At 43.5% G+C, this 24,232-nt stretch overlaps 1 protein-coding gene across 4 annotated transcripts in view; it reads right to left on the bottom strand.

Moving 5' to 3' along the window:
• CCDC13 (coiled-coil domain containing 13) overlaps positions 1 to 24,232 on the bottom strand; it is a 39,000-nt gene that overhangs the window by 5,455 nt on the left and 9,313 nt on the right. Inside the window, exons 4-15 of one of the 4 annotated variants that reach the window (XM_071734558.1) lie at positions 23,210 to 23,352; positions 19,353 to 19,442; positions 18,960 to 19,076; positions 17,627 to 17,731; positions 15,761 to 15,925; positions 13,559 to 13,735; positions 11,181 to 11,387; positions 9,973 to 10,106; positions 7,932 to 8,009; positions 5,926 to 6,054; positions 2,474 to 2,628; positions 1,181 to 1,671 (exon numbers count right to left, since the gene is read on the bottom strand). In XM_071734558.1, the coding sequence (XP_071590659.1) occupies positions 1,595 to 1,671; positions 2,474 to 2,628; positions 5,926 to 6,054; positions 7,932 to 8,009; positions 9,973 to 10,106; positions 11,181 to 11,387; positions 13,559 to 13,735; positions 15,761 to 15,925; positions 17,627 to 17,731; positions 18,960 to 19,076; positions 19,353 to 19,442; positions 23,210 to 23,352 (1,577 nt within the window). In that variant the 3' untranslated portion in view covers positions 1,181 to 1,594. Of the gene's footprint in view, positions 1 to 1,180; positions 1,672 to 2,473; positions 2,629 to 5,925; positions 6,055 to 7,931; positions 8,010 to 9,972; positions 10,107 to 11,180; positions 11,388 to 13,558; positions 13,736 to 15,760; positions 15,926 to 17,626; positions 17,732 to 18,959; positions 19,077 to 19,352; positions 19,443 to 23,209; positions 23,353 to 24,232 lie in introns of those variants that run through there. The other 3 variants (XM_071734555.1, XM_071734556.1, XM_071734557.1) reach the window with 3 other exon arrangements.

The following is a 24,232-nucleotide window of genomic DNA, read 5'->3' as shown; positions in this document are numbered from 1 at the left end:
AGGTAAGAGGGCCCTAAATATCAGTGCTTACAGAAAAACACATGAGAATGAGGCAGTCTTGGCTGCAGCCCTATCATATAATCACCCAGTCATAGAACACCAGGTTGGAAGGGACCTCAAGGATCATCTGGCCCACCCTTTCTTGGCAAAGACACAACAGTTGTGCTCTAAGGGACAGATTTGTATTTTACAGAGGGGAATTGGTTTGAAACAATTGTTCAGTCTCCATACAGGATAAAAGTTCCCCTGAATCCTGTTCCCACATTCCTAATTCTCTCTGTATGCTGGATAGGTGAATGCTTCACCTGGACACCAGGTAGATGTTCAAACAGACTCCAGCTCTCCTGCATGAATTAAGATGCCAGTGAACACCAGGCTGGAAGGGACCTCAAGGATCATCTGGCCCACCCTTTCTTGGCAAAGACACAACAGTTGTGCTCTAAGGGACAGATTTGTATTTTACAGAGAGGAATTGGTATGAAACAATTGTTCAGTCTCCATACAGGACAAAAGCTCCTCTGAATCCTGTTCCTATGTTCCTAATTCTCTCTGCTGGATGGGTGAAGGCTTCTCTTGAGCTCCTGGACACCAGGTAGATGTTCAAACTCCAGCTCTCCTGTATGATTTGAGATGCCAGTGAACACCACCATGGAATTTCCTAGAATCACAGAATGGTTTGGGTTGGAAGGGACCTTAAAGATCATCAAGATCCAACCTCCCTGCATGGGCAGGGACACCTCCCACCAGCCCAGGTTGCACAAAGCTTCATCCAGCCTGGCCTTCAACATTTCCAGGGTGTCTTCCTCAGTCTGACCCACACCTAAGGAGAACCAAGACACCAGTGAAGGTGGAAAAGAAGATTTATAGTGCTCAATAGTCAGCTCTAAGGTGATGAGGCCACATTGATACCACAGAGCTGGATGGAGTCATGATGGAAAGCCACATCTTGTACCTGCTGAGGTGTAGGGCAGTCTCCCAAAAACCCAAGATCCTGAGTTTCAGCATGGGGCAGGCTAAGAGCTTGTAGAAGGTCTCTGATGAGGCTTGCAACTGCTCCAATCATTGTAACTCAGCCTGATGGCATCCTACTACCTCTCAAATTGGAATGCCTGTTCCTACTGGCATTAAAAGTCTTTTTACTTTATGAAAACACATTTAAAAAGGGAAACCACTGGAAAAGTTTCCTTAAGAATATGTGCCATTTTACTGGTGCTGACACTTGACAGAATCAGAGTCCTTAAGCAATAAAAAGACCTGATCAGGGGAATAAAAAATTAACATCCACCATGAATTCTTCCCCTTTAACTATGCGAGGGAGGCTTTCATATTTATAGCAGGAGATTATCACGTTCATGGGATAATAAATTACACCAGATCTAATTACTTCATCACCAGCAATAGTTTTTCATAGACACTGACAGGCCTTAAATTGGGATGCGTCCTTTAATTCTGCTCTTAACCTTCAGCTGAATCTCTCAGGCAGAAGTGGAAAGAACATGGCAGTGGGTGTGGTGGCAACAAAGAGCTGGGTCAAGTTTTCCCTGTAGACTCTCATGCCATGAGAGGAACATAGTGCAAAAGTCCTGGTCCCACTTCAATTTGTGGCAAAATCCTCTTGAGTGAAGTGGGACCAGGATTTTCCCTTTCTGTATTGCACAGGTCCAAATAGCCCTGTGAAAAGTCAAAAACCTGTGTAGGTTTGATAGAGTCCAGTGTTGGTCCTGTCTATTAAGCACAGAGGTGGGAATAGGGACATAGAATCACAGATTTATAGAATTTTAGGTGTTGGAAGGACCTCCAGAGATCATCCAGTCCAACTTCCCTGCCAAAGCAGGATCCCCCAGGGCAGGGCACACAGAACACATCCAGGGAGGGTTGGAAATTCTCCAGAGGAGACTCCAGAACCTCTCTGGGCAGCCTGGGCCAGGGCTCCCTCACCCTCACAGTCAAGAAGTTTCTCCTCATGTTGAGGTGGAACTTCCTATGCTCTACCTTAAACCCATTATTCCTTGTCCTATTCCTAAGCACCACTGAAAAGAGATTGGCCCCTTCCTCTTGACACCCCCCTCTCAGATATTTATAGAATCCCTTCTCAGCCTTCTTTTCTCATGGCTAAACAGCCCCAGAGCTCTCAGTCCTTCTTCATAGGAGAGATGCTCAAGTCCCTTCATCATCCCTTTCTCTCCTGAACTGGAGAGCCCCAAACTGGATCCAATATTCCAGGTGTGGTCTCACCAGGGCAGAGTAAAGGGGGAGAACCTCCCTAGATCTGCTGGACACACTTTTCCTGATGCACCCAAGGTTCCCATTGTCCCTCTTAGCCCCAAGGCCACATTGCTGATTTATGGAGAATTTATTGTCCACTGGAGCTCCAAGGTCTTTCTCCATGGTCTTTCTCCCCCAAAATCTGTACTGGTGGTGGGTGTTGTTAGGTTAACTGGTGACACAGTTGGAGGTAAGTGCTCCACCTCACCTGGTTTGCTCCTCAGGGGAAGTTTGTGTTCTCCTCTGTTACTCTCTGGATCCATTTGCAGCTTTTCAAGCTGCTGTTCCAAAATCACACCGTGCCGACGTTCCACCTGGAGCCTCTTCTCAGCTTCCAAGAGCTTTTCATTGCCTTCCTCCACCCTGATGTGGAAAAAAAAAAAAAAAAAAAAAAAGTAAGTAGTTCAACTTATTTTTGTTGTGACTATTAAGGATCAGTCTCCATTCTGCACCCTGCTCCATGCTGCACAGCTCTCAGCAGAGGGAAAAGGAGAAAAAGGAGAATTTGCCACGCATCCAAAGGCTGAAATCCCAGTGAAATTGTTCCAGCGGACATCCCCCAGTTTTGCAAAACAGAATTAACTAATGGGTACAGCTGGTAATAATGGGTTCATAAAAAGAGCTGCCTCGATCCCTTAACACTTGGACTTGTGTGAATTTCCCACTCAGATAAGCAGGCAAGCTGCAGATTCTTGAAAAGAGATTTGTTTATCACAGGAATAATAAAGTGCATTTTTGTTTTTTTTGTAAACACACTGTGGAAATTTGGAAGGAAAATAGTTTATAAAAACACTGCCTAGCATTTAGCTGGTTTAGTATCAGTTACCTGCAGGTAAGAAAAGAAACTTGATGTTGCTTTTAACATTTGACACTAATGGGGAAGGGGGTGAGTGGAAAAGAAACTCAGGGTTCAGTCTGCAGTGCAGGATGGAAGAGCAAATGGCCCCTGCCCACCCCACACAACACCTGAGAAAATGAACAACAACAAGGAGATGAGAGTGGTGGTGGACCAAAGGTTAAGAAAGGGATCTCTGACAGTAGCAATTTCAGTGCCACTTTATGCAATCAAGAAAGAAAATGGATCACAGAACACGCTCAGTAACTCAACAAGGTTGAGTTTTCACTCACTTGAGCTTTCACCTCCTCTTTAGGCATCATCCTCAGGTATGGGGCACCACAGAATACAGAGGTATTGTGCTTTAGGATTTTGGGAAATCAGAAAGCTTCCAGAATTACATCATGCAAAGCCTTTCTTTCTACTCATCCAATATGACTGTGTCCACTTCTGGAGTCCCCAAGAGCAGAAGGACACAGAGCTCCTGGAAGGTGTCCAGAGCAGAGCCACTGAAATGCTCAGAGGGCTGAGCAGCTCCCTGGGAAGCCAGGCTGAGGGATTGGGGTTGTTCAGCCTGGAGAAGAGGAGGCTCCCAGGTGAGCTCAGAGCAACCTTCCAATATCTGAAGGGGCTCCAAGAAAGCTGGGGGAGGGCTTTGGACACGGGGGGGTAGGGAGAGGACAAGGGAAATGGGTTAAAACTTGGAGAGAAAGGGGAGATTGAGGTTGGACATGGGGGAGAAAATCTTTAATTTGAGGGTGGTGAGACCCTGGAACAGGTTGCCCAGGGAATTTGTGGCTGCCCCATCCCTGGAAGTGTTCCAAGACAGGCTGGATGGGGCTTGGAGCAACCTGGGCTGGTGGGAGGTGTCCTGGTCAGGGGGTTTGGAACAAGATGATCTTTAAAGTCTCTTCCAACCCAAACTATTCTATGATTCTATGAAGATGTGATGTGTGCCCATGGATGAAGTCAGTGGTGCACCTTGTGGGGGGCAGCACCTGATACCAAATGATTTAAAGGAGTTTAAAATCTAGAGAGGAACTCAAATGGATTTGCTGTATAGTGCAGAATAAAAGAATTTCCTTTTGACCTTTTGGGTGAGAGCTGATTAATCCCTGAAGCAAGAGACTTGATGAGTCTTATTTCCCTCCTAGCTAGCATAACTAAAAAGAAAAAAGAAATTACAACCATAATTATATCACTGTCTTAAAAAACTAGCTCCAGGCAAGACTCTGACCTCCTGTGGTAGTGAATTACCAAGCTGGTGACATCCTATGAGAAATTAGATTCCTCCCAGTGGTTCTGAATTCACTAAACTTTCATTTGACCAGGTGGTCACCCAGCATCCACATTAGACAAATAGTGGAGGAAAAATGGCAAGCCTGCTTGGATTTTATTAAATCTTCTGCCAAGGTGAGCAAATTCAGCTAAAATGCTCCTCTAGCTCTTTTCTTTCTCCCAGCAGGGCCCAGTCCTACAAATGGTTTAGGATGGAGTATCTCCTGACAGGGTTATTCTGCTCTGCAGTAAGAGGTTGTGAAACAGGGTCCTGAATTGTGGCAGCTGGTGTAGAGAAAAAGATCCTACTTGAATAATCATTCCCACTGCTCCTCTCCTGACTGAAGCATTATATATGTTATATATATATATGTATTATATAGCTTGGTTGACCCACACTCCAACAGGGAAGAGGAGGAATGCATAATTTTTTCTTACAGATATTAATATTGCAATATTACTGGATGCTATATTGTCCTGAGGTCTTCCAAGAGTTATTGCAAACAATCTGAGAAAATTTACTTTACCTGCAGGAGCTCTTGAAAAAATCTGTGCTGTGAAGCTGCTGAATCACCAGGCTATGGTGTATTTTACAAGCAAGTGTGCATTTCACTGACTCTAAGTTCTTCATCATGCTGGATTAGCAATGGCCCCAGTTCTGCTATCACTCACATCTCCATCCTCAGCTAATTGCACAGCTCTATTAAAGTCACTGGGCTTACAGTGACTCTCCCAGGTTGGATTTCCAGGATTTTGCCCTTAGAAGCACCTTTAATGCAGTTACAAAAAGCCCCTTGTTTTTCTGACTGTGATTAATTGCTCAAGACAAAAGTTAGGTAAAAGAAATTAAAACTATTGTAAAATTAAAAAAAAAAAAAAAAAAAAGCAAGCAAATAGTACCAAATGTATTCAAAAGCACAAAGTCAAAAGTATTATCTTCCTAGAAGCTGTAATACAGATTTGGAAGTCAAATATTACACATTCTTTACCCAGGATAAAAAGCAGTAGATGGAAGTTGTTCAAAGAGAAAACATTTTGCTTTCCCTGCCCTCCTAAAACATGGTTTGCTTTTAACATCATCTTAAACTGAATAACAGAAAAAAAAACATTTAAAAAAATCACCATTATGCTTCAGTTAAAACAGAAGAAATTAATTTAGAAGAGGATAGAATGAAACTTCAAAGAATGCAAAACACTTTTGAAAGAGAAGTTAGATTATAACCATAATTACAGTATTTACTACTGATTAATAATATTGCTGCCTAACTAACACCCCACATAGAGAAAAAACCCCTTTCAAGTTTTATCTAGGTGCAGCAAGCTTGAAGATCACTTTATTTTTTTCTGCTTTGATCTAAAATAACAAAAAGAAAACCAGAATCATCAGCTGGGCAATGAATTTGAGCAGAAAAAAATTGAAAAAGCCCCTATTAAAGGCAGGGATGACATTGGCAGCACACTGTACTGCAGGCTACTGACTCTCCCACATCTCCTGTGCTCCTTAGTTGCAGCATCCCACCAAGGATCCTGGCAGGAACAGCCTCTACCTTTTCTGCAGCACAGTGACCAGTTCCAGGAGCCTGTCTCTCTCCACTTCAGCAGCCTGGCACAGAGCCTTGTGCTCTATGAGCTGGGTCTGCAGCACTTTCAAATCTGGGCTCTCAGTGCCAGCAAGCCTGAAAACAGCAGAAGCACAGAGAGTCTGTTTCCCATTTCACAAAGAAAAGAAAGGAAACAAAGACAGGACTGGAAAAATGTCTCCAAAAATACAGTTGTCTGAAGACTAAGCCAGGAGGCAGAGCCAGGCTCACTCCCTCCCCCCAGCATCCTTCTGCTGCAATAGAATCATAGAATCACAGAGTCATAGAACTGGCTGGGTTGGAAGGGACCTCAGAGATCATCAAGTCCAACCCTTGATCCACTCCCCCCGTGGTTCCCAGCCCATGGCACTGAGTGCCACATCCAGGCTCTTTTGAAATATCTCCAGGGATGGAGAATCCACCCCTTCCCTGGGCAGCCCATTCCAATGCCTGATCACCCTCTCCAGAAAGAAATTCTTTCTCATGTCCAACCTAAACCTCCCCTGGCACAACTTGAGACCTCTTGTGCCCTCTTGTCTTGCTGAGAGTTGCCTGGGAAAAGAGCCCAACCCCCCCCTGGCTCCAACCTCCTTTCAGGGAGTTGGAGAGAGTGATGAGGTCTCCCCTGAGCCTCCTCTTCTCCAGCCTCAACACCCCCAGCTCCCTCAGCCCTTCCTCACAGGACTTGTGCTGGATCCCTTCCCAGCCTCCTTGCTCTTCTCTGGACCTGCTCCAGCACCTCAATCTCCTTCCTGAGCTGAGGGGCCCAGAACTGGACACAGGACTCAAGCTGTGGCCTCCCCAGGGCTGAGCACAGGGGCAGAATCCCTTCCCTGGACCTGCTGGCCACGCTCTTCCTGAGCCAGCCCAGGATGCCATTGGCCTTCTTGGCCACCTGGGCACACTGCTGGCTCCTCTTCAGCTTCCTGGCAATCCAGACTCCCAGCTCCCTTTCTGCCACTCTGTGCCCAGCCTGGAGCTCCCCATGGGGTTGTTGTGGCCAAAGTGCAGGACCCGGCACTTGGAATGTTGAACCTCATCCCGTTGGGATCAGCCCAACTCTCCAGTCTGTCCAGGTCCCTCTGCAGAGCCCTCCTGCCTTCCAGCTGATCCACACTTCCCCCCAGCTTAGTGTCATCTGCAAATTTGCTGATGATGGACTCAGTCCCCTCATCTAAATCATCAATAAAAATATTGAACAGCACTGGGCCCAACACTGATCCCTGGGGGACACCACGGCCGCCATTTTGATGCAGCCCCGTTCACCACCACTCTCTGGGCCCGGCCCTCCAGCCAGTTCCTAACCCAGCACAGATGCCCCTGTCCAAGCTGTGGGCTGACAGCTTTTTCAGGAGCAGGCAATAAACAGAAAGGAAATCTTTGGGAATTCGGCCACTGGTGGGTTTCATTAGAAAGGTCTTTTCCTTTCCATCACCCCTGGAAATAAACTTCCACCTGTGAGCAATCCACTGCCACTGACTCCTCTCCCATTGCTACCTGCCCAAGAACAGCCTGGATGTGGACTCCAAAGTGCTAATCAATGGCACCCTATTGATTTTCTCCCACTGAAAGACTTCAGGCAGCACCAGTACAATGGATGTCCTTGTGCCTAATCTGTGATGAAAGGAAGGGGAAGCTTTCCCATTATTATGGTCTTCATTCCTTCTATGACCTCTCTGCACAGGAGTATCCTGGAGTACTTCCTTTAGAGCAAAAAAGCAGGAGAAATCTTGGTGACTGGGGAGGAAAGGGGAAAAATGGGATTTATGGGGCATAAAAACAACGAATCAATTAAAAAAAAAGACACTGGAGCCTGTGTCAGAGCTCTTGGGCACTATCAGGTCAAAGGGATGATGAAAGAAGGGATGGTGAAAGCTGTTACAGAAACCAGGCAGAGAAGGGGAAGGTTTGCCAGCAGCTGGGGAAGCGTGGCAGGAAACCTCCCTTGTTTAGGATGAAGTTCACATACATACCTTCCAGGTGGGATGCTGACAAGGAAAGGCTTAGTAGCTGCTGACTCCACAAGGGTATGGCCCATCTTGGACACTGTGCTGAGGAGAAGAAAGTTTTGTCAGCTCTGAGCTCTAAAGAGCTCCAAGAACTCAGCTCATTTCTGTGTTTATTGCTGCCTTGTTGGGAAAAGCCTCCCAGAGCCTCCTAAACTGGCATCACACAGGCTCTGCAAACACAGTAACTCAGTTTGCTCCCTGCCTCCAAACCAGGCTGTAAAAACACCTTGTGCCTCCATTATGCAGAAAGTATAGCTCAGTGTTTGATGTCTGTCCCTCTGGGAATAATTGGCTGGCACTCCAAGCATCGTGGAGTTCCATGTCACAGAGCAGCCACACAACAACTGGAGAGGTTCAGAGTGGATATTAGGAAAAATTTCTTTACTGAAAGAGTGGTCAAGCATTGGAACAGGTTGCTCAGGGAAGTGGGGGAGTCACCATCCCTGGAGGTGCACAAAACCCATGTGGATGTGGCACTTTGTGACATGGTTTAGTTGGCACAGTGATTTTAGGTTGACAGTTGGGCTTAATGATTTTTTCCAACCTTAATGATTGTAGAATTCTAAAATGAGAGCAACTAACAGAGGATAAAGTCTTGACAGGAACAGGCAGAGCTGCCTTCTAGGCTAGGAGTGGTTAATCCTAAAATCAAGGTAAGGTGGATAATGATAGAAGTGGCCCAGCCTAAAAATGCAGATTTTCACTTCGACATCTCCAAGGGGCTTTTGTTCCTATTTATAGCATTTTTCATTTCATCCTTCCTGATAGGAAAAGATGATTCACTGAAGTAAAACGGAATAGAAATTCATCAGCATATTAAATTTAATAGAATGAGTGAGCCCTGCTGACCAAGTTATTAATGGCTCTTACACTTTTCAGGCTCATCCATTGCAGCTATTTCCATGCCAGAGCTGTGTCAGCCATGTATACAAGCAATAATTTATGCACTGCACTTAGTGGCTTCTATTATAACCCATCCTTGTTTGCCTACTTCTTTCCTGCTTGCAATCAGCAGATAAATGAAGTAAAAAAGCAGAAAAAATAATTATTTTACCTGTGAAACCACAACTCCTGCAGAGTACGAAGTGAGAGAATAAAGTCAAAAGAGCTTAACAATAGAGATGAGGAAACTTTCAAATTAAGGGTGTTTTAACTCTTAACTATTTTTAAATTTTGTAGCAATGCTCTACTTAGGCTCAGAGACACATCTGACAATTTAAAGCTGAATTCAGTGTTTAAAGTAATGTGGAACCTGTGTTAAAATTACACAGAAGAAATCAGGTGCAAATTCAACTTGATGAAAAATTTCCTTCTTCCTCAGCCTGAAATCCTTATTGCCAATTAGATCATGCACTCCTTAGCAACAGAACCAGCATTTTGACTGGAAAGGATGTAATTTTCCCTGGTACTATGGTTCCTTTCCACAGCCAGAGTGACCCAGAGTCACATCAGTGTAAACAAAAATGAGATTTCCTGCTGTATTAAGATTAGTGTAATTCCCATGGTCCTCAGTGAGGTTTTAAAAAGGGTGTTTGTTAAGAACAAATGATGTGGTGTATTTTCAACATTTCTGCAAGTAAATCCTGCTCAAAGTCTAGTTATTGATTTAAATAATGCACCTGTGATTTAGTGCTTACCTAAAATGGCATCATGGACTAATTCACCACCCTGCTTTCAGAAGTCTGCTCATGAGAAGCCCCATTTCTCATAAGAGAGAAGAATCACAGGCACTTAAGCCAACCACATAAACATTATTTGAGCAGGAGAAACAGAATTAGCTGCCCTGCCATCATGCCAAATGTAGTAATGTCTGCAAGTCTGTCTCTCTTGCTGTGTTGCAGAATGAAAAGTCCAAGAGATAATGTGAGCAGAGATTCCCATCTACTGTAAACAGGCAGCCACAGCTGCTGGCACAAACACTTGTGGTTTGCTGCAGTTCTCTGGGAAAAACAGGTTTCTGAATAACTCACAAGAATTTTAAACCTTGATATTAGGGTCTTCTTACCGAGCAGATCCAATCCTTGCAATCTGATTGCTGCCTGGTGCCAGAGGCTTAAGCAGAGAAAAACCTGGCTCCTCTGAGTGCTCAGATGGTGGATCAGCAGCTCCTGGACCATCCCCTTGACAGGCAGATTTCTGCTGTTATAAAACCAATTACACAGTTCAAAGGAAAATTATGGCATCACTGCCTAACCAGCAGCTTGCAATTACTGCTACAAGCATGCCAGAACTTTGGATTGAAGGGATCTCCTCAGAACCTTTTCTACCCATTGCAGGATGGAAACAAAGCAAAAAAGTCAGTAAAAAGTGCAGTTTCATGTGAAACCACAGCTGGTGGTGATGAACCCAAGGCCCAGAACCACCACCACCAGTGCCAGCACAGTTGGTTTTATAGGCTTAGTGGTCCAGGCCCCAGTCCTGAAGCATCTGACAGATTCAGCCTTACCATAACCCTGCAAGGGTTTTATATCAATGGGAATTGGATGTCTAAATACTCTCAAATTAAACATGATTGGAAGATACAGGGCACAGGAGAAGCCTTTGCCAGGTTACTGGACTGCCTCTCAACTCCTGTGACTGTGCTCCTCTTTGCTTATATCAGTTTGCAACACCAAACCATAAAGGTTGGAAACATTTTTCAGATACTACTCCATAAGGGGCAAACATTGCCAATTCCTTCATCAGTACAATAAAATTTCCCCATTCCACCCAGTGGACTCATATCAACAGCTTGGAGCTCTGAGGAAGAGGAATATTTTAAAGGGATTTACAGTGAGAGATGAGGATAATTAACTAGGGGTCCCATCACTCAGTGAGGGGCTGGGTACCATGAAACCTTGCTGATGTTGGCCTCACCTATATTTATTTGCTTCCTTTATCAGCCAAGGATGCTGAACACTGAGAAGTCCCCATTGCAGCCCATCCCAGCCATGTGACAGCCTTAACATGGAGCCACATGTGGACTTGATTGAAATTTCCATGTTTCCTGCAGCTTGAACAGCTTGAAGAAAAGTTATGTAGGAACAGGAAAGCAACTGAAGAATTATAAGTGAGTATTCCTGCTTTATCACTCCCTCAGGAGGGACTGTCAGTAGGAGAGGTATTAGTGTCTCTGATAAACAACTCAAATAACAAGGGAGAAGGAAGTGCAAGAGCAGATCTAAAATGATCACAAAGTGTGTTCCCTCCAGTTAATTCCTTCTGCCTGCCTACCTGAAGTCTGAGTTGCTCAATCTCCTCTTCCAGCTCTTTAACCTTTGCTTCTCTCTCAGCCACCCTCTGTCTGAGTTGCTTTAGGAGACAGTTTTCCTTCTGAATGTCACTGTTCAAGTGTAACCCTAGCATCAGCTGGGACTCCCTGTTCTTCTCATCCTTCTGGCTCAGGTGCTGTAAGATCTCCTGCATTTGCTTCTGTTGGCTCTGATAAAACAGAAACAAGGAGTGAGCTCTTCACTTCTGCACACAATGATTAAGACTCCCTGGGTGTTTTTACAGCCTCCAAGACAAAAACCCATTTAGGAATGCTGGGGGCAAGCCATTGCTCTGCCAAACCTTGGTGTAAGCAAATTGATGTCACTACTCCAACAATTCAGTTGATGTTTTAAGTGTAAGATCACTTTAGTGACTGGATGGGACAAGCAGAAAAGACCTGAGCAATGGAGAGCTTCAGTTTGCCAGCAGCTTGGCTCCTGAGTGGAGCAGAAAAGGTTGGAATTTGGCAAAGAAGGTGACTTTTTCATAAACTGGATAAAAGTAAACATTTTGATTTGTGATTTTTTGGTAGATAATTAGAACATGATCAGATAATACTGACATTAAAAGATGAATGTTGTAGAAGATGACATCTATGAGGTTAGGTTGTTTTACCAGTGGGGTTTGGAGGTTTTCTCACACTGACAAATCTAATATTCATTCACTCCAATCATATCCATCATATGGATATCCATATCATCCATCATATCCAATATTCATTGGATAGTTTGTTCTGTCAGGCCAACAAACTGCAAGCAAGGAGATTCTTTGAGGTAAGGGATAAAACAGGTTAATCATTCCATCCCAAATAAACCCACAGCATTCCAAAATAATTTTAGTGAGAATGTTGAGACTTAGCAAAAGTGACAACTGTTATTTGGCTCCTCTGTAATCTGCCTGATCTGCTGCTCAGGACCAATATTCAGTGTGCAGAAGGGGGAATGCCAGCTTAGTCTTAGCTAAAATCTAAATACAGAAGCAATGAGGTATAAGTGATTTGAAACTTGTGAGGAGCTGGATCAGGAAAAACCCTACTAAGAAGCAGCATATTTTCTAATATTATTTCTTTTCTTTCACTACCATAATTGGGGAGGAGGATTTAGAATGATGGCAGGACAAAAGGATCCTGCAAGACCATTAAAGCAGCCACTTATTTCAAGTATAGCTTGAGTCTCCACTTAAAACTCTTGGTTTTGAAGGGGCTGAGTCCTCTCAGCTCCACCTACTGCAGGTGAATGTCCACCCAGTTCAGTGCTCAGCTTGTGAGTTTTGGGCTGTGTAACACAACAAACTAAAGTGCAAGATTTTAGGCATTCTCAGAAAAAAAATTATCAACCAGTGGAACTGAAAGCAGAACAGAAAATACAGACCAGCTTCATGGGTCAGGAATGAAGCCCTTCCTCTACCTGCCAGACAATCTTATTTCAGTCCTTCTGCATCACATTTCATAGAATCATAGAATGGGCAGGGTTGGAAGGGACCTTAAAGATCAGCAAAATCCAAAACACCTCCCACTAGACCAGGCTGCAAAAGGCTTCATCCAACCTGGCCTTATTTCACAGAATCATAGAACCATAGAATTGGCTGGGTTGGAAGGGACCTCAGAGCTCATCAAGTCCAACCCTTGATCCACTCCCACTGCAGTTCCCAGCCCATGGCACTGAGTGCCACATCCAGGCTCTTTTGAAATATCTCCAGGGATGGAGAATCCACCCCTTCCCTGGGAAGCCCATTCCAATGTCTGATCACCCTCTCCATAAAGAAATTCTTTCTCATGTCCAACCTAAACCTCCCCTGGCACAACTCGAGACCTCTTGTGCCCTCTTGTTTTGCTGAGAGTTGCCTGGGAAAAGAGCCCAACCCCCCCCTGGCTCCAACCTCCTTTCAGGGAGTTGTAGAGAGTGATGAGGTCTCCCCTGAGCCTCCTCTTCTCCAGCCTCAACACCCCCAGGTCCCTCAGCCTCTCCTCATAGGATCTGTGCTTGAGTCCCTTCACCAGCCCAGTTGCCTCCTTTGGACCTGCTGCAGGACCTCGATATCCTTCCTAAACTGAGGGGAAACTTACAAAATCCTTACAACATTTCTTACAGTACTTGCAGCTCTGAGCTTCTTGGCTGCACCAGTGTCACTCCTGGTGCTGTCTTGCAGCTTTTGCATGATCTGATCCCAAATGAAGGGTTTTAGCTGACTCTGAGACCTCTGGCTGTCAGAGTGTGATTCATCAGGCCCCTGCATACCCTCAGGTTGTCTGTGCCATTAAATGACATCATGTTTCATCCCTTCTAGCAAAGAGGGCTGCTCTGCAGGGGTTGGGACCAACAGGACCAGTCAGACTGTACCATTAAGGCATCTATGAGCTCATCGTCGTGTTTTCCTTTCTCCAGCAAGGTCACAATCTGTCCCTTCAGGGCTTTGACTTCGTTGCTCAGTACTTTGTTCCTGGCTTTTGATGCCTCCAATTTTTTTTTCAGTTCCTCGTGACTCTTTTGGAGAGCATCATGTTCCCCAGTGAGTTTCTGCAGTGATGCAAACACATCAAAGAAGTGAGAGTTAGAGCCCATCACCAAGCCCCAGGTGCTTCAGTCAGCTCCAGAGATCACACACGGTCTGGCAGAATCAAAAAAAAACCAAGAATGGAACTGCCATACCACATCATTCCTAACTAAGTAGAAATTATAAATGCTGCTACTTGCTGCCTGCTTGTCAGCACCAAAAAAAGGTCTGTTTGCTCAGGACTACAGGTGGACTAGGATGATTTGTTATGTGCCAGGAAGCAGGCAATAATTTTTTGTTAAAATCCACTTCTGTATGCTTCTGCTTTTTATTTTGCCTCATCATCCTCCTTGGGGAAACTCTCTTCCTTCTAGACACAGGGTAGTGATGCCACACTATCCAGCAGAAGCTCTCCTTGATATATGCTGCCCCCCTAGATGAAGGCAGCTCAAGAGAGGTGACTCTTCCTCTCTGCTTGGCTGTTGTTAGACCCCAGCTGTGTTCAGTTCCTCCAAGAGGATCAGAGGGTTGGAGCAGCACTATGGAGACAGGATGAGAGTTGGGGTTGTTCAACCTGGAGAAGAGAAAGCTCAGAGCACCTTCCAGTGCCTGAAGAGACCACAGGAAAGCTGGGGAAGGACTTTTTAGAAAGGCATGGAATGACAGGACAAAGGGCAACAAAATCAAACTGAAAGAGGGGAGATGTAGATATTAGGATTAAATTCTTTCCTCTGAGGGTGGTGAGACCCTGGGTCTTACCAATCATCTATCACATGTGGCTGCTACAAAAATAAACAGATTTAGGGGGTGAATGAGGCTATAGCAGCACCTGTAGTAAATCCCCAGGTGGAAAGGATTTCTATGCCTGTGTGCACAGGAAAAATGGTGGGTAGGAGTTAGTTACAGATACTGAGGTTAGCAAAGCACACCTCCCTCTGCTCCTTCCCTGTGTTCCCTTCTCTAGAGGCCACCTGGCACCATCCCAGAGCTTGATTAGCTGCTGCCTTTCTCACTGCAATTTAACTGTCCAACAAAAATGAGCAATGAGGTGGTGCCCACCTTTCACTCTTGGCCATGAGAATGAAACAGAAGATTTATAGCTGCAAGCACACAGCTCAGGGAAGGCTTTTCTCAATTACTGTCATCTGCAGAGCTCCACTTCTGCCTTTGTATTTCAAGCTTCCCCTCTAGTTGTCCATGATTGCTTAATTGCTCCCTGGAGAGTTTCATAAAATCACAGAATGGTTTGGGTTGGAAGGGACCTTAAAGATCATCTTGTTCCACCCCCCTGCCATGAGCAGGGACACCTCCCACCAGCCCAGTTTGCTCCAAGCCCCATCCAACCTGGTCTTGAAGACTTCCAGGGAGGTGCATCCATAACCTTGCTGAGCAGCCTGTTCCAGTGTCTCACCACCCTCACAGGAGAGAATTTCTCCCTAATATTTAACCTAAATCTCCTTTCTTCCAGCTTAAAGCCATTACCCCTTGTCCTGTCACTCCATGCCTTGTAAAAAGTCCCTCACCAGTTTCCCTGGAGCCCCTTCAGGCACTGGAAGGCTGCTCCAAGGTCTCCTCAGAGCTTTCTCTTCTCCAGGCTGAACAACCCCAGCTCCCTCAGCCTGGCTTCACAGTTTGGATGCAGCTGTAGCAAGGTTTATTTCTGCATGTGCCCTCAATATAGGGCCAGTAGCAGCTGCCTTGCAGCCCAGGCCCTCTCTCCCTCTTTCTAACATCAAATACCAAGCACAAGTTATCAAGTGGCCACATTTCAGGTCAAGCAGATGCATTTGACAAATGAATCATGCAGCAGAGGAGGGGAAGACTAAATCCTGTACTGCAAAAAAATGCCAGGCCATACAAGAGTGCAATACAGAAAACCAGTCTGGAGGTTTTTGCTCATTCTGTGAGCTGTGGCAGGACTTCCTACAGCATAACATCTGTGTTTCTGAAATGGTGTCCTGGGAAGGTGTAACATACACCTTGAAGGTAAGGCAAGTTATTTCACACTCTGTATCCAAACAGGCCCCTCTCATCATCCAGGTTTTTACCTCCAAGGTTTCTTTCTTTTCTTTTTCCAAGCTGCGAATCTTCAGCAAGTTCTTCTCTTGGGTTGACAGCTTCCTTGGATCAGTGAGTGCCAGGAATTCCTCATCATTCTCATTCAGGGATGGTCTGGTCCTGTTTTGACCCAGCTGATTTTCCAGCTCTCGAACCTAGAGGGCAGTAACAGCAACTTTTACCTGCAGTGCAGTCCAGCATCCAAGAGGACATAACCAGAGGGAGCTTCGAGTGTAGCAGCATGGTACTTTTTGGCATTTACATGGTTAATTAACACAGAGCAGTTTGTGTAATCAATTTAAATTTATTAGCTGCTCACAAACCTGCAGATGTCTAAGGCATCTGTGCAGGGAGGAGAAATGAGACCAGACCTACAGAAGACTCAGGACACGTGGACCTTATTAGAAGCACATCTGGAGGCCAGGAAGATGCTCCAAAGCATCTTGAATCCCACTGAACACACATGTGGCAACAGAATGATGCCTCAGCTCTCCTCTAGCAGTGCAGACATCCACCCATTCATATAAATTTAGACATCTTGGTCTTTAGACATTTTTAGACCATCTTCTGCTTGGTCTTAGCAGAAGCACCATCCAGGATGTCCTCAATTTAAACATAAGGCACAGTTCCTAAGCCCAACTACAGGGGTCTGAGATGTCCTGGGATACTGGGGGCACATATAACACAGGATTTACATCCATACACCTCTGGAGAGATGACCAGAGGTCAGAGGGACACCCTTATGGCACCTCAGGTGGCATTAGACACTTAAGTGTGGTCAAATGAACTTTTTTTTATAGTCAGTGGAAGGAAACAGCAGTTTCTCTGCCCTGTTCTGGAGGTGTCTTCTAAGATAAGGTGAATCTACCTACTTTTGATCCAGTGACTTATTTGCAAGATCCCCACTGACCACAGAAGGGGCCTGAGGAGACTGGCTTGGAAAAGAAATTCCTGTGTTAAGAGTACAGCCTGAACAGTCTTCAGATTAATCCCAGCCAGTCTAACAGAAGGAAAATGTCATTTGCTTAAGGGAAAGTAGAGGTTAAAAATTTCAGACAATCAGAGTGCAAAAATCCCAGTTTGCTGGAACATAATTAAACAGCAGAAAAATATGTATCAAATTGCCTGAGAGAAGTTTTATTTAAGATGCAGACAAAGCTGACTCCCTGTCTCAAGCTGACATTTCAGCTAGACTGGGCCTTTCAGAACTCTGAGAAGGCTCAAGAGTTAAAGATTCTACTGAAGCTCCTGGGGGAACAACTTGAAAATTTTATCTGCCCTCAATTCTCCCCAGCTGACTCCAGGAACTGAACAAAAGTGTTGAAGTCAGAGCACAGATCCTGACAGGGCTCCTTCTGTACTCAGTGGAAAGAAGCACCTCCAAAACATCCTGAGATCTTAACTAAACAGCCACAGCTCTCTAAGGTCACTGAACTCCTTCCTTTCACAGATGTGAAGAATTCCCAGCTCAAATTCTGACAAATGTTTGCTAGAGCCTCATTAATATTGCTGGCAGGAGCTCTGAATGACCCTGTACACATCAACAGATAATTAAAATAATTAAAAACTAACACCCCCCCCACCATGCACACACATACACACACACAAACCTACCCAAAAAAATTCAGAAAGTTACCATAGGATGTTTTATTCTAACAGTTGTTTTCTTCAACACAAAAAACCTGGCCAAGTAGTTGCAGTAACATGGTAGTGGGATGCACTTTATAAGCAGCTCTGGATGTAAAGAATTACTTAATGGAGAGCTAAAAGTATCTTTACCTTAAACTGAGGTAATATCTGAACTCAGAGCATCCCAGCACCCAGTTTACATGGCACTGAGGGGGGTCTCAACTCACCTTGTTCTGGAGAACAAGAATTTGCTGGGCTCGTCCACGCCAGCTGCCAGAATTGACCAAGAGACTTTGAATATTCACATTTTCACCAACTTCATTTGCTAAAAGCTAGGAAAAAGGGATTAACAGCAACAGTAAGGCTGGGATTAAATATATGTGCTGGGGAGAGGGGAGGAAAAGCTGGTTTCTCTGGCAGTAAACACAAAATACTGTATCTGTATGGTATCTGATATGCTGTATCCCATGTGATGTAAGCTCTTTTGGATCCTTATTACAATACTGATTGCCAGTGGCTGTGAGGAGTGAGGTTTTACTTGCTGAGGTGGGTGGGTAATTCAGTATTTTGAAGAGCAGGAGTATTATTCTTTGCTTTTTTAATCATGTCAATCTGTCTCTCCTGCCTGCCTATGGGGGGTGTCAAGCTGTACCATCTAGCTGTATAGCTGGGTGTTAAACTCTGCTAGTTTAGTAAAAAAAAGAGGATTTCAAATTCATCTTTTTTCATCTTTTTTACATCATTCATCGTTTACTAAGCATTACTCACAGTTTTCAACCTAAATAATTAATTTTGATATAATGAAAAGCAGCACTAAACAGGAACAGGGTGCAGATACTGTCTTAATGCACACCCCTGCAATCAGGAATCAAGCCAATCTCTCTTGCACAATTCCAGTCCAGCCACACTAAGGAGAGCTAAAGTTAGTATGAAGAGCATTTAAATTATTTATAAAAAGGTCAGGAGAATTCTATTTTTAGGATCATATTCTCTACTCTGATCTGCATTGCAGGTCTCATGTGAAGTACTGAAACCAAAGGAAACAGAACACACAGTTATGCATTAAAAATCCATCATGAATTGAAGAGGAAAAGGTTACTCTGGGTGTCACTCCAATAAACTGCTTAAATATGTGCTTCAGTGCAAGCTTGGTCTTTAATTTCCTTGATTTCCATGGGATTGAAGCCTACATTGAAATAAATACATAATTAAATGTTTTGGACAGGAGGAAGGGGCTTGGATGTATGCTTCAAGTCAGTCACAAACTTATTTTGCTGAACTGGGGCTTTCAAACCTTAAACAATCTGTACCCAGCATAGAAACAGAAATAATGGACACAGAAAGAATGACAGCTGTGGGGTCAGAGCATGGAATGTGTGTCTCAATGTGCATTTTTTTCAGTGCAACCACTACACCCTGGTCTTCTCTTACTTCCTCACAGTTCCCTGGAATACTTCATGGAAGCTAAAAAAAAAAGAAGCTTCCTGCTGATTTCACAAGAATATTCCTCCTGCACAGGGTCAGAGGCACAGAATTCCCTCTGTAAGAGTAAAACAGTACCTTTTGGGTCATCTTCAGTTCCTGTTTTGCAGACTGGAGTTGGTTCCTATAGTCCATGACTTTAAAGTTGGCTGTGGTTAATTTTTCTTGCAATGCTTTCACCTCTGGGCTTTCAGCCTTTGGAGAGAAGAATATAGAAAGAACAGAAGCCTCAAGGGAAAAAAGAAGTGATTAAGATCCACAGATCCTTCAGGATCACAGGATTTTTATTTTTTTTTTTCCCCAGGTCCATGCAAATGCCCTCCCTAATTTTGGGGGTCATAGAGAACACACAAACAGAGAATTTTGCTCACAAAACTAGTGACCAGATACATCCTTGTCATAAGGAAAGGAGTGCACAATGGAAGGGAAAAACTAAGTATCAGCTTCTGATTTCCTCTCTCCAGTTCATACCAGGTTTCCTTCTATCATCTTCAGAGCTGGCTGCTTGATTCCTGCATCACCACCACCAAGATAATGTATTTTTTCTACAGCTGTCTGTAGCTGGAAAAAAACCCAAACAAACATTGTTATTATAGAGCAGCCACAGTGAAGAGATCACCTCCATGGAAGAAAAATTAAATAAAAAAAAGTGGAAAAAAAAGAAAAAAGCACAACTGCCATTTTTATGATCCTGAATGTTTATTTACTTCAGGAAAAATCCCCACAATTTAATTTCTCCTTGTTTTTAAAATCTTATCAGTAGGAAAGCATGCAATTTTTCCTGAAATACTTTCTGAAGAAGCATGTCTTGCTTTACTGTGGAAAACCTTTCAGTTATCAAGTAGAGAGACTTCTGTCAGATTTTATCACAACAGGTTCATAAAGTAAGTGTTTATATATATATATATATATATATATATATAAAAGCAAATCCAGTACAAACAGGAGAAACAGATCAGGATGTTGTCCTGGGTTCTGGATGCCAATTCACCCACTCTTCAGGAAAATCATAGCATAAATGATAAAAAGCACAAAGCTCTGTTTACCAGATGAATTTAAAAGGAGAAATGAGTATATAGGAATGATGTCAAGGCTATTTTTCTTTAGCTGGGATAGCTCTAAGGTAGCATTTCTCAACCTGGGATGAAAATGTCTTATTACTTGCCACAGTTTAGGAAGCCAAGCACATAACCCTTCTGCTCTGCATCAGCTCCTGGGCTGAGGTTGCAGATTTGTTACTGGTTTGGAGTGAATTTGGAGCTGGAAAGACTGGGTAGCAGCAATACAAAGGTGTCCTGGTTTGGGCCAGGATAAAGGTGATTTTCTGTCTGGTACTTTTGCTTTCAGCTCAGTCTCCTGTAAGGAGCTGCACTTGCTGAAATGAACAGCAAGTTTCTCAGTCAGTGGCTGCTCTGGGACTGATAACTCTGGGTGTTTAGAGTTACAGCTGGGAATGGGCTGCAGAACCAGGGACACTGCTCAGCTCTGAGGAACATTTTGCCCTCCGGAAAGAGTAAAAAGGTCCCACCTGAAACCTCCTTTGGGGAGGAACAGACAAGAGAGATGCCAGAACTGACCAAACAGAGGATTCCATCCCATACACCTCATACTCAGGAGAAATTTGAGGCATCACGAAGGCCAAGCCAGCTTCCAGCTTCCAGCTGCCTGCCCTTCCTGCCTTTCCTGCTTCCCTTCCTTCACCCTGGGAGGATTCCATCCCTTCCTCTGCCTGTGCTCCTGATCCATCCCAGCCTGAATCTGTGTGTTCCTGCCTCCAGCTCCCAACTGCTGCTGACCCCAGGATTCCAGCCTGGACTTTCCCAGGGCTGCCCTGCAGCCTCGGTGGAGATTTGAACATTATTGGGGTGAAAAGGGGGAGGAACCTGGGATCAATTTTCCTGTAGATTTGTATATATTTAGCAATTTTTCCTATTTCTCATTCCTGTTTCATTCAAGCTGTGTAGTTTAGTTTCCAACCCATCAGTCTCTCTCCCTTATTCTCTCTCCTTTCTTTACCAGGGAGGAGAGAGAGATTAATAGGCAGCATCTGGTTTAATTGCCAGGCCAGTGTTAAATTGTGACAAAAGGGATGAAACTTCCTTCTTTGGGATGAGCAGAAAATCTTGATTCTTTGCCTGAATGAAGGCTCAAAGGAAGAGCTTCTTCACTAAAGTGATATTTGGGGAAAGGGAGTATAACTCAGATCCAGCCCTAAAGTTACCCCTTCTTTGCAAGGAGATCAATGCTTGAGGCCACTCCTTCTGTGCAGTTCATGAACTCTTTCAGTCAATGGACTGAGAATGAGAAATTCCAGGCAGTGTTGGCAGCTGGAAGGTCAAATCCAAAGAAAAATATCTGACAAACATCCCTTTGCAGCCTTTGTTTACATGTGCCACCCTTTGCTAAGGGATTGCTCAATTACCCAAGGGCCACACCTTCCATTTTGTCTGTGGGGATGTAGTTAAATCACTAATCATTTACATATTTTCCAGTTTTCATACAAGCAAAGAGGTAACAATTATGTAAAATAACTGTGTTTTCCAGTGGTGAAAATATATGTTGTGATGGATTTATAAAGGAACCATCACCACAACTCAGTTAGCAGAGTTTGAGGGTATCTGGAAGGTTTTCAGCTGCTGCACCAGGATGTCAAACAGCCCTGCAGGGATGCCTGAGAGGTCCAGTGGGATCTGATTGTCCTTTGATGCTTCTGTGTGGGCAACCAAATGGTACTTGAGTTGTCTTGGTTTTTTTTTCCAATCAACAGAAGAAGAAGAGTGTCCAGACAGTGATCCAGCTTAGCTTAAGAGTAACTGAAGAGATGTGAACAACTGTGTGTGGCAGCTCTTCTCTTTCATCACTCCTTTTCCTCAGATGCCTCCCACTGTCAAATGTTGCTTTAATTTTACCCATTTTACATCTTCACGTGGTTTCACTGAACAAGTAAAATCCACAAATTCAACCAGTGATCATTAATTTAGAGAAGAGTCATCTCAAATAAGGTAGGGAGAACCCACAGACCAGTGACCAGGGCATGGTTCCATGGCTCATCTTCACCTCAGATGAGACAGGTTGCAGTGTTTGGGTTTGATTTGGTTTGGTTTGGTGTCCACAGCCAGATTAATTCACTAAAATGTCCATCTTTGCTTTGACCACCAATTTTCTGTTTCTTGAAGATTTCTGTTTCTTGAAAATTTCTCTTTGCTTTGAGTTTGATTTCCTTTCCTGAATTATCTGTGGTCCTTTCTTTTGAGTCAATGTCTGAGAGCATTTTGAGTTTCTGTTTGAATAATGGTCATTATAATTTTGCAGTAGGGAATTACAACCAAGTTAATTTTTCTTAAAATTATTCATGGCTCTCTCCCCTACTTACATGATTTTCTATGTCCACAGCAACACCTGATTTTTCTTAGCCAGCCTGACAACTGTTTGAGAAGAGCCCTCTGGATTGACATCATCATTCTGGATTTATGTAGCAGCTCTCAAAAACTGAATTTCTTGATCTTTCAGATCACTTCATTTGCATATATGCATCATTCATATTAATACTGATTGTGAAAGATGGACTAAAACTGTCAGATGCCATTTTATCAGGTAGCACAATAAACATTATTGATCTGCTTAAAGGATGTCTCTTAAGGAAGCAAAATATTTAAAATTATCCAAACTCTTACAAGTATTGTGCAAAGGAGTGCACTGGTAGCCAATGAACAAAGTAAACATTGACATCAGGGCATTTAATTTTCAGTTCAGCAGTCACCTGGAGAAAATTATTCCTGTAAAAGGTTAGCACACATGAAAAAGTTTTGCTAAATCAGAAAAATTAATTTGCCTGAGTGCTGTATTAAGTGAGACAGTTTGCAACTGTCTCAGTTCTGGAAGTACTTATGGCAAAAAGCAGCTTTCATTATGGGGATGAATAAAGCTCAGAATAATAGAGGACTAATTAATGGCTGGTATTAAGGAGGTGGGAGTATATGTAATGGTTTAGGTTCTCCTCACAGAGAAAAAAAAATCAGAAAAATATCTTTGCCACAGTGGTAGAAAGGCCCTGGTGCTTCAAACACAAGTGAACATTCCTAATTGCTATTTCACAAATCTTTTTCTCATTATAACTTCTGGAAAAACTTGCCCAGCTCCTCCTTACTGCAAAGAGGGAAACACCTGAGGGTACCTCCCCCCCAGCATGGCAGGAAATTGCAAGAACTCAAAGCAAGGATGGAGGGAAGAGCAAATCCAAAACAGGGAGATGAATTAAACCCAGCTTCCCACAAACTGGATTTCTATGGTTCTTAGCATGCAGAAAAAGAGCAAGAAAAATGCCTCACTTCTTTCTCCAGGTCTTTGACTCTGTTATTCAGTTGTTTCACTTTGGCTTTCTCACTCTCAGCCTCTGCAGTTATCTCACGATTCTTTTTGGCCAGTTCAACAATTTTGGTGGCAGCAACATCTCCAGCTAAACCAGGGGCCCCTGAAAAGCAGACAGAAAAGCAAATTATTTTTTGCAAGATTCAGAACAGATGATGCTTTTGTTCTCTGTCCAGTGGACAATGCACTTTTATTGTCTAACCCCTTTCTCTCAGAGCTGTACCAGGCACTTAAAGGAACAAGGAAAGGAAAAGAGGAGTCAGAGATTCCAGCTGCATTGCTTGGGCTTTTCAGGCAGCATCAAATTGTGGCTGGAAAAGCCACATTTCACACTTCAGAAAGCCACAACATTGGTCAGAGCAACATGGAAAGTGTAAAGGTGTTTTCTGCCCACTGCTGTGAAGGACAATTTATTATTATTATTATTATTATTATTATTATTATTATTATTATTATTATTATTTTCAGCAAATTGCAGAAAAAGAGAACACTGTTTTGCTCTGGATGTTTATTATCAGAGGAACCGTTGAAGCAGAGATGCAAACTTTTCACAATTTTATTATTATTATTATTATTATTTATTATTTGTTATTATTATTATTATTTTCAGCAAATTGCAGAAAAAGAGAACACTGTTTTGCTCTGGGTGTTTATTATCAGAGGAACTGTTGAAGCAGAGATGCAAACTTTTCACAATTTTATTATTATTATTATTATTATTATTATTATTATTATTATTATTATTATTTTCAGCAAATTGCAGAAAAAGAGAACACTGTTTTGCTCTGGGTGTTTATTATCAGAGGAACTGCTGAAGCAGAGATGCAAACTTTTCTAGACATCTGTCCTAAAAGGTCAGGGACACTATTACAGTTGGGTCCTGGATAACATCCAGGAAATTTCATTGTGCCTATTTATGTCCCTTGAGATTATCCATGGAGCCTTACTGTATTACTCTCTTAATTACTCTTTTAAACAGACAC

Source organism: Heliangelus exortis, chromosome 2 (genome assembly GCF_036169615.1).
Source record: "Heliangelus exortis chromosome 2, bHelExo1.hap1, whole genome shotgun sequence".
Taxonomy (NCBI): Eukaryota; Metazoa; Chordata; class Aves; order Apodiformes; family Trochilidae; genus Heliangelus; species Heliangelus exortis.
The sequence above is the reverse complement of the archived record's forward strand: the minus strand, read 5'-3'. Positions and strand labels throughout refer to the sequence as shown.